This window comes from Tribolium madens, unplaced genomic scaffold (genome assembly GCF_015345945.1).
Source record: "Tribolium madens isolate multiple individuals breed KSU strain unplaced genomic scaffold, Tmad_KSU_1.1 Scaffold_7;HRSCAF=85;Tcas5.2_LG10, whole genome shotgun sequence".
Classification (NCBI taxonomy): Eukaryota; Metazoa; Arthropoda; class Insecta; order Coleoptera; family Tenebrionidae; genus Tribolium; species Tribolium madens.
This window is the reverse complement of record NW_025401050.1, coordinates 7,096,122-7,106,456: the sequence shown is the minus strand read 5'-3', so window position 1 is coordinate 7,106,456 and position 10,335 is coordinate 7,096,122. Positions and strand designations below refer to the sequence as shown.

General features: G+C 34.3%; 2 protein-coding genes across 2 annotated transcripts; both read left to right on the top strand.

Moving 5' to 3' along the window:
* The first annotated feature begins 1,521 nt into the window (after positions 1 to 1,521).
* On the top strand, positions 1,522 to 6,454 carry LOC123009628 (DNA replication licensing factor Mcm6). Its single transcript, XM_044406067.1, has 6 exons — positions 1,522 to 1,702; positions 1,760 to 2,168; positions 2,216 to 2,407; positions 2,462 to 2,891; positions 5,109 to 6,265; positions 6,312 to 6,454. Exons 1-6 carry the CDS (start codon positions 1,611 to 1,613, stop codon positions 6,411 to 6,413), a joined length of 2,382 nt encoding a protein of 793 aa, XP_044262002.1. The 5' UTR covers positions 1,522 to 1,610; the 3' UTR covers positions 6,414 to 6,454.
* A 1,417-nt stretch (positions 6,455 to 7,871) lies between these two features.
* On the top strand, positions 7,872 to 10,296 carry LOC123009792 (transmembrane protein 181). Its single transcript, XM_044406312.1, has 12 exons — positions 7,872 to 8,007; positions 8,057 to 8,219; positions 8,267 to 8,538; positions 8,588 to 8,690; positions 8,739 to 8,892; positions 8,942 to 9,022; positions 9,071 to 9,170; positions 9,211 to 9,338; positions 9,387 to 9,536; positions 9,584 to 9,686; positions 9,736 to 9,960; positions 10,009 to 10,296. Exons 2-12 carry the CDS (start codon positions 8,062 to 8,064, stop codon positions 10,137 to 10,139), a joined length of 1,605 nt encoding a protein of 534 aa, XP_044262247.1. The 5' UTR covers positions 7,872 to 8,007; positions 8,057 to 8,061; the 3' UTR covers positions 10,140 to 10,296.
* Positions 10,297 to 10,335: the final 39 nt, after the last annotated feature.

The following is a 10,335-nucleotide window of genomic DNA, read 5'->3' as shown; positions in this document are numbered from 1 at the left end:
ATCACATTTTTTATATTACTCGTACTTTAATGTATATTAATTATTATTTTCGGGAAACAAATAAATAAAAAAAAAAATACTTTATATTTACCCTGTATAAACGTTTTTTATTTCCAACATTTTTGTTATTCTATTTGCCATTATTATTCTTAAAATACAATTAGCCCGGCGCATCCACCAATTTTTTAAACTGTATAAAAAAATTGTAATACTAATTTGAGTTTGAGTTGAGAAAGACGCCTTTACACTTTTTTGCCGACTTTGTAAATATTTTACAGGTTTTAATGCAACTGTATAATTTTATTAAAAAAAATATTTTTTTTTAAATTTTGTATTTTTTGATAGCAACCTGCTACAATAAATTTTTTTTTGGTCAAAAATCATTATAATTGCAAAAACACATCCTTTGTCAAAAAACTTTTTATAATAAGTTGCAATTTAAATAAATAAATAAATTTTGCAAAAATATGAAAAATTTCTTTTTGAAAAAAAAATAAAATTTTTGTATCAATATTATTATATCAACAAAAAATTATTACCTAGGATTTAGAAATATTTGTGAATAGCTTGCCATAAATTTGGTTAGGTTGATCTGTGGTGACAAATAAAAGATATCGTAACTAGTGTCAATAATTTAGGTTCAGTCACGTGTCAGCTTGAGTAGATTACTCAATTGACAGCAAGTTGACAGAAAACGTCAACCGTCAACAACAAGAGGTAACCAACCCCCCTAGACATTCAAAATTACTTCTCAAAATGAAAAACGTAATTTTCCTAAAAATTCAAATCTTAGGTAGTAATTTCTTGTTGAAATGTAAGTGATAAAGGGTAAATATTTTTTTTTAGATATTACGATGACGAAAAAAAAACAGGTGGAAAATTCTCACGTTTCGTGTGTATGCATGCTAATTGGAATTTTAACAATTACTACTAAAGATATAATTATGCATCTCTGTAATAAGCAAAAAATTAAATAAGAAATAAATATTATTTTGATATTTTATTTAATTTTTTTATTTTACATAATATGTACTTTAATTATTGTTTTTAATAAAAATAGATAGATATAAGTAAAAATATAACATATTTTTTATTAAAATTAAAAATTAGTAATTAACAAATAATGAAACAACTTTACTTGTTTCAATAAATTTGGAATAAAATTTTTAATGTGGAAAGTATAATTACCATTTTACTAATGTTTGTAGTTTTTTTCTATTAATAAACAGATAGAGGTATAAGCGATATAATGCATTAAATAGAGATTTACCGAAGCGTTATAATTTCAAAGTCCCTTGAAGGAAAAATATAAGAACGCCTATGTGCAATTACAGTTTCCTGTAGCAGAACTGCAGTAAAAGACATTAGACTTAAAAATATATTTTACTTAGTGCATTATTAAATTTTTGATTTACTTTAAATTTATACGTGAATTTATTTAAGTAACTTGAAAAACTTTAGGTAATGATAGCAAAATACAGTTTTCTGTAACACTAACAAGTGTCACCAGCAAATAGAAAAGTTAGGTTATGTTTGAAATCACTTTCCCGCGCATTTTTGCCGTGGTCCATTTTTGTTATTCTTGATTTTTTCGTGTTAAGTCGTTAAAAATGGATGTAGCCAACGTCCAAGTCGGTCAGAGACAACACCAAGACGAAATCGGCGTCAGGTGCCAGAAACTATTCCAGGATTTTTTAGAAGAGTAAGTACCTTCTAAACTTGCCACAAATTCGCGTTTTCACATTCTATTCGCCCCCAGATTTAAAGAGGATGATGAAATCAAGTATTTGGAGCCGGCTAAGGAGCTCCTCAACCAAGAACGCAGCATTATTGAAGTCAGTTTTGAAGATTTGGAAAAATATAATCAAAACCTTGCAACAACCGTTATTGAGGAGTATTACAGGATTTACCCTTATCTGTGTCAAGCCGTCTCTAATTTTGTCAAAGACCGCAGTGATTTGAAGAAAGATAAAGAGTGTTACATTAGTTTTGTTGATGTCCCTACTAGACACAAAGTCCGGGAATTGAAAACTGAGAAAGTTGGGACTTTGATCAGAATCTCAGGACAAGTTATTAGAACTCATCCTGTACATCCTGAGCTGATTTCGGGGACTTTTGTTTGTTTGGATTGTCAGACTGTTATTAAAGACGTTGAGCAACAATTTAAGGTATTATTGGGGTTTGAGGGGGCTGTTTATATATTTTTATTTTATAGTTTACTAATCCAACGATTTGTCGTAATCCAGTCTGCAACAACAGGAGACGTTTTATGTTAGATGTGGACAAGTCCCTATTTGTCGACTTCCAGAAAGTCAGGATACAGGAGACTCAAGCCGAGTTGCCGAGGGGCTGCATTCCAAGGTGTGTGGAGGTGATTTTGAGGGCCGAAAATGTGGAGACAGTCCAGGTAACAATTTCCCCTTTTTCGTGTTAAAAAACACTAAATAAATGATTAAAAAAGGCCGGCGACCGTTATGACTTCACTGGGACTCTTATCGTGGTTCCTGACGTGGGGGCCATGTCCCTCCCTGGGGCGAAGACCCAGATCAGCTCGCGTCACAAAGGCGGTGATGAAGCCGAAGGGGTTAGAGGTCTTAAAGCGCTAGGAGTGCGTGATCTCCACTACAGGATGGCGTTCCTCGCCTGCAGTGTGCAACCCACTAACCCCAAATTTGGGGGCATTGAGATGCCCCTCAATGAGATTACCCCCGAAATTATGCGTCAGCAGATGACTGAGGGCGAGTGGAATCATATGTATGAGATGAGCCACGACAGGAATCTGTATCAGAATCTCATCAATAGTTTGTTTCCGAGTATTCATGGGAATGAGGAGGTCAAAAGGGGGATACTTTTGATGCTATTTGGGGGAGTGTCGAAAACGACAGTCGAAGGTAGGTTCAGCTTTCGTTTGAGGGTTGACAAGTTTTTACTTTTTTTTATTTTAAATTGTCGCAAAACTGCACCTCAAAGATATAATATTTGGCGTGGACATATGTAAAATGTTCCGGGGAATCGATTGGCCTTGAGAAAACCTCAAAATTCGTAATAGTTTAGAAGTTATAGTAGAATTTATATTTTCGATATTATTGACTTCATCAGTAATTTTCTCAATAAATATTCATCGTAGAACACTGATCTTTCTTGAATATGTTAGAAAAATTTTTTTCCAAAGGTAACAAACATAAAAGGTTATTACTAATAAGTCCGGAGTTATTGACAAAAATCAAAGAAATTTTCAAGTTTAAAATTGATCCATATAACGTTTTTTACATTTTTAGAGGTCGTATAGACTCGAAAAACTGCATTAAACGTTACTGGGTCAAGTTTAAAAAATTACGAATTTAGTAGTAAAATCGAAAAATCGTAAAAATAGTCAATTTACCTTAAGTAGAAAAACGTTTGAAATATGGTTTTCTAGACGTAAAATCACGCGCTGAACACGATGCAATAAGTTAAAATACTCTACGATGCATAGTTTTTGAGATATTGAGTAAAAAAGATAAGAATATGGCTAGAAGATTTTGCCCAATCAAGTTGTACAGGCTATTAGAAGACGAAACAAAAAAGCTATTTCTAAATTATAACTCTGTTTAGTGTTATATGTGGCTTTTATTAGCAAAATTTTTGTACCTTTACTAAATAAATATAAAAAAACATATACAAGATCATCAGTATCATTAAATAGACATAAAAAATGTTAAATGTCAAAAAATAAATGTCAAAATTTTTTGACAGATAGAATTTTTTAAACATTTTTTCAGTACTCTGGGGGACTACCCAATTACTCTTTTTCAAAGAGGTGTGCCACTTTCCGGACAGCCTGTATGTAAAATGTTCCGGAGAATCTATTGGCGTCGAGAAAACCGCAAAATTAATAGTTATAGTCGGATTTATTTTTTCGATATTTGACTTAATCATCAATTTTCTCCATAACTATTTACCGTAAACACTCATGTTTGAGTATACGATAGGAAATTAAGTTGTCTTTTCAACGATCCTATACAAGAGGCTAACGTCAATAATTCCGGAGTTATTAGCAATAGATTGCTCCGGGTATAAAAATCGACCTAAATCTCGACAAAAATCAAAGAAATTTTCAACTTAAAAAGTGATCCATTTAAAGTTTTTTACATTTTTAGAGGTCCTAAAGACTCAAAAATGTGCATAAAACGTTTTTGGATCGAGTTTGAAAAATGAGGAATTTTTGAATTTTTACAAGGTGAGACTATTTGCCACATGACAATGACTTTTTTTTCGTATGACAGAAAATTAAAAGTGTTTTGTAACGGTATTAAACAAAAGGGGTTAGCATCGATAATTTCGAAGTTATGGCAATAGACCAATCTCGCTAAAAAATCAAAAAAATTGAACCAATTAACGTTTTTTACATTTCTAGAGGTCTTAGAGTCGCAAAAAAGTGCCTTAAAAGTTGTTGAGTCAAGTTTTAAAAAATTCTAATTTTTTGAGATTTTGATCGTAAATCGTAAATGATCGATCAATTTTAAGTGTTAAAAACGCTTGAAATATGGTTTTCTAGACGTAAAATAACGCACTGAACACATTGCAATCGGTTAAAATACTCTACGATCAATCGTTTCTGAGATGTTGAATAATAAATGTAGAAATTTGATCAGTGTGGCAACGGTGAAATGATGCAAATCTCCTATTGAATTTCAGAAAAAGATGTGTAAATATAAAACCATTGACATCTTTGTAAATGTGGCAAAATTTCAATATAACCTTTTATATGCAAAAACGAATTTTTTGAAAAATAAAATTTTTATAGTTCTTGTATTTTTATCCTTGCCACTGCTAACTTTAATCAAACCCATAACTGTCGCAACTTATGGATGTTAACCATGAAAATACCAAATTTTTTCTTTTCTTTTTCTCAAAAAAAAAAAATGGTTTAAAAATTTCGGGTTGACTTATGCTAAGAAATTGCTTTTCCTGCCTTTTTGACATGCAAATCGTTTCTAGATAAACTTTTAAAAAACGATGTGACATTGATATTGCTTCTGAGACATGTAAACTTAACCCTAAATAGTAAATGCAGTGGAAGAAAGATAAGGTGCAAAGTGGGTTTAATTGCATTTTTTGCATAAAAGGGACAACCCTTCGAGGCGACATCAACTGCTGTATTGTGGGCGACCCCAGCACCGCCAAATCCCAATTCCTGAAACAAGTTTCGGAATTTTCGCCCCGTTCTGTCTACACTTCGGGCAAAGCCTCCTCGGCCGCAGGTCTCACCGCTGCTGTGGTCCGCGACGAAGAATCATCCGATTTCGTGATTGAAGCCGGTGCTCTGATGCTTGCCGATAATGGAGTTTGCTGTATTGACGAATTTGACAAAATGGACCCACGTGACCAAATCGCCATCCACGAAGCAATGGAACAGCAAACAATTTCAATTGCCAAAGCGGGAGTAAGGGCGACTCTGAACGCCCGGACTTCAATCCTAGCTGCAGCTAATCCTATTGGAGGGCGCTACGATCGGGCCAAATCCCTCCAACAGAACATCGCATTAAGTGCCCCTATTATGTCACGATTTGATCTATTTTTTATCCTAGTTGATGAGTGCAACGAGGTGATTGATTATGCAATTGCGAGGAAAATTGTAGATTTGCATAGCAATGTGGAGGAGTCGCTTGATCGGATTTACTCGAAGGAGGAAGTGTTGCAGTATATTTCTTTTGTTCGGAGATTTAAACCAATCATAAATCCCGAAGCTGCTGAGTTACTTGTTAGACATTACAACCATTTGAGGTTGAGGGATACTACAACTAGTGGTAAATCAACATGGCGGATTACAGTACGCCAACTCGAAAGTATGATCCGATTGGCCGAAGCAATGGCCAAGATGGAGATTTCGGACGAAGTCCAACCCAAACACGTCAAAGAGGCTTACCGACTACTCAACAAGTCCATAATCAGAGTTGAACAACCTGACATACACCTCGACGAAGACACAGACCAGCCAATGATGATCGATGATTCGGAAAGCACGACTCAGGAAACTGAGCCACAACCAACCAAGAAGAAGTTGCAACTCAGTTTCGAGGATTATAAAATCTTGAGTAACAAAATCGTGGTTTATATGAGACGGGAGGAGGCTAGGAGAGATGAGGAGAACGAGGAGGGGATCAGGAGGAGTGATTTGGTGGAGTGGTACTTGAATTTGATCGCGGAAGACATCGAGTCGGAGGAGGAGTTGTTGGAGAAGAAGGAGTTGATTGAGAAAGTCATAGATCGGTTGATTTATCACGTAAGTTGCGAGTTTTGGGAGAAACTGTTTGATTGGATCGTTTTAGGATCAAGTCATCATTCCATTGACGAGGACGGGACTTGGGAGGGATCAGCAGGAGGAGGAGGATGCCATGTTGGTGGTTCATCCCAATTATATTATCGATTGAGTTGTGTACAAAATTATTTTTTTAATAAAAGTTAAGCACTATTTACGGTATTACGGTGTTACTTCGCTATGGAAAAAATGATGGATTTTATGACAAACAAAATTGCGAATAAAATTTTTTGGTCCGCCTGGAAACGTTTATTTTGCTGGAAACATCCTCAAAAAAAGTACCAAATGTTGGTAATATTGGTTATCCGTTGACATTTTTTAAATGACAAGCGGTTTGCTTTCTTAGCAAATATTTTATGTATTGAATTATTTTTTTTTATTTGGATTGAATTTAATAATTTGGAATTTAATTTGGACATTGTGTTGCCAACCTAAATTTACACATTTAACTTCCCTATCGCAAACTACAATAAAGTGATCAAGAATTAATTAATATGTTGGTAATCCCGACTTCAATATTTATAGGATACCACTGGAGTATGTTTCTAATGAACAACAATTTAACAATCTTGAGGGGTTGTACGTCAAGTATTTGTTAAGTAAAACCGTACCCGGTTGCAGTGTTCAAATTATTAACAATAATACTTTCAAATTTGTTGCCAACTTAAGTACTTATGTATTTGAATTTTTTTGAACTTTGAGACAAGTTAAAATTGGCCGGACCAAAAAATAGTGTGCACTTGCAAAATAACAATTTCTGGCCTTGTGATACAAATAACTATTAATCTAGAAATAAAGAAAACTTTACTAAAAGTACCATCATTATTGCTACTTTATACTCCATCTTGTAGTTTTAAAATTTATTAGAAAATAGTATTGATAATAAATCACTTATTGAAGAGTTTTAATAGTTTTTAACACTGTTTCAAAATATTAAGCCCTCAAAGTTTTCTTTCAGTGTTTTATTTGCATTTCTTAGATAATATTTTGTATTAAAAAAAGTAGAAAAAGCAAACGATTTTCAACGTTTTCATCGAACATAAACTTGTTTACAGTATTTTTTTTATTTAGCCCGAAAGAAAATTTTTCTTTAAATTCGCATTTTTGTAGTTATTATTGTTGACAACGTATAATTTGTAACTTGTCACGGGAGTTTTCAATTTTTTTTACGAATTTGTAACCATAAATGAATAAAAAAGTAATACACAAAATTTAAGAATTGGCAACATAGACCGATCGGCCTCGACCTACTTTATACATTGTCGCAGCCTCAATATCATTTTCATTAAAATGACGTTCCAAATGTAAAAGTTTGGGAGTACAATGCAAACAAATTTTTTTCATAAAAATTTTAAAAAATAGGTTTTGGTTCTTGCGTCAAAATCTCTTATTGTTTATCTCTGTTTATTTAATGCAGTTTATGTAAATGTGTCCTTGTCTAGCACTAACATTAATTAATTCCAAAGCTTTACTATGTCACTCTTCACTGCAAGAAATGTTTATTTCATTTTGAATAAACAGCACGTGAGAGACCATCACCAATTTGTCGCGTTTAGCTTCAGCGCAGATCAATAAACTCGCCATGCGAGCAAACCTTCAGTATTGTACAAATTACCTGTTGGTACACTATTTTTTACCTATTACAACTAATCAGTTGGTTTAGATTAAGCTTTGTACTTGAATAATTTATACGAATTAAAATCTGGGTACGTATCAATAACCGACCCGGAATTTTTCCTTTAAAGCCATTTCTAGAAAAAATGGCAAAATTAGATGGAGTTGGTCTTGGATATTCCTACCACTTGCCTTCCGGAGGCTGGCTTTTAAAAATCCGAAACGTCTTATCACAGTTCAGTGATTTGTTTAGCGAATTTGATAAATACATAGCCCCGGCATATCACCACGATCGATGCGAAAGGTTAGTCAAATTTACCAAAATAGAGTTTTGAGTTGTGGAAATTCCAGATCGGTTTACATGCGATTATATTCGATGCATAAGAGGGAGTTTGTTATGGTGTTTATAGCATTTTTTGCCTGTTTTGGCCTCGCACTTTTCATAGGTATTGCAGGTCCCCCTATAACCAGCACGACAGAACTCGACGCTAAAACTCTATTAAATAAAGATAATCACAGTAATTCTATAGCGACAGGCCCTTTCATAATGAAGACCCCGTCACTTGTGACCTATTCGCAACAATTGTGGGTCATTGCGAAACTATCAACGGAAAATACCGATGGTTGTAGAGAAAAATAATTATGCGCGCACAAGTAACACAAACTTTTTAGATGAATCTTATGATAAGAGTTTTCTTATTTCGGTCACAATCGAGGGGGTAGATGAGGACCACAAACCTGTGCCAATCCTGGACGGCAAACACACGAGAAATAGGTTCGCTATAGGCAACCAACAATACAATTTCCAAGTTGTATGTTTCAGGACTCGTCACTTGACCTGCGAGAATCAGAGATGTGACGAATTCGTCGTCCTCCATTTAGGTTTTCTGGACTATACTCATTACATAATAACTTTGAATTTTTACGGATTGGAAGCCTTCCATAAACGCTACGAAATCAACCAATTAACGTTCTACGTACGTGTTTTGACACTCTAAACCAACCAATCGCAATGTTTTATTCCAGTTTAAAACCTACAACCCGGCGTTTACCCAAATCGAAATCGGGTTCAGGTTTATTTTCCTTTCGGCGACTTTCATTGTCGCGGTGAGTAAATGAATGCTTTAATAGCCTCATTACGACACTCTTTTACAGTGTTGGTTTGCTTGTACCCTCCGTAAGTACCCCATGTACGACTGGTCAATCGAACAGAAGTGGATGTCTTTATTGCTACCCCTTTTACTTGGTCATAACAGTAAGTAGTCCCATTTTTGTTCTTCTGTAAATTGAAACAGATCCGGTGTTTCCGATGATGTTTCTGGTTAATTCTTGGATTCCGGGGATGATTGACGCCATCGCACAAGCCACGTTTTTGTGCGCTTTGCTTTTGTTTTGGTTGTGTATTTACCATGGATTGAGACAGGTGAAGTTGCAGTTTACGTCGCGTGTGACCTGAAGTTGGCTTTTTCAGAACGAAAGAAGAATTTTGACGTTTTATTTTCCAAAAGTGTTTATCGTGGGGATGTTGTGGCTTCCGGCTATTATTTTGGCCACGTGGGAGAAATATAGCGAATTGCAGGACCCCACGTATAATCACGTGGTCGACACGCCCACTTTTAACGTAACTTAACCACTCCTTTAATACGACTTACTTAAATATTTTTGCAGACTTTGAAAGCTTTCTTTTTTATTTTTGGAGTCATATATCTTGTCTATTTGGTGATTTTGATACTGAAGGCCTACACTGAATTACGATCGATGCCATTTTTTGGTGATTTATTAAAATATCTAGTACGTTGCGATTAAAATATTTTTTCCAGGGCTGCGACTAAAGTTTTTAACTTTATTGATGATTGTTGTTATTGCAATAACCTTCGTTATTACGGTACTACGCTTCGGTGTTGGTATTCTTGAAGATAATTTTGTAGCGCAATTATCAACGCATTATAACAGTTCTGCCCAATTCATGTCTTTCTACGGACTGCTCAATTTTTATATTTATACAATGGCGTACGTCTATTCGCCTGCTTACAAGGCCGTTCATGGTAAGTGATTTTTACACGAGTTGCATACGTTATTTTTTCTCTCATCAGAATTTGATATTACGAAAGATAATCCGGCATTTTCTATGATAAATGACTCGGATGAGGATGTTATTTATGGATCAGATGAAGAAAGTAAAAGACCGTTAAACAGGAACAGGAATGATGATGATAGCGATTAGATGAATTTCTAGGGGCTACATATTTATAAATGTTTGATACATCATCTTATACAAATGCATGTTGTTATTTTAGACGTTGTTTATTTATTTGTTTACAGTTTATTTACGTTGAGTTTAGTTCAACTGTTTGATGTGTGAATTTAGGTGTTAAATAAAATAAAAATAAGAAATAGTGTTTTATTTAGATAGGCAACCA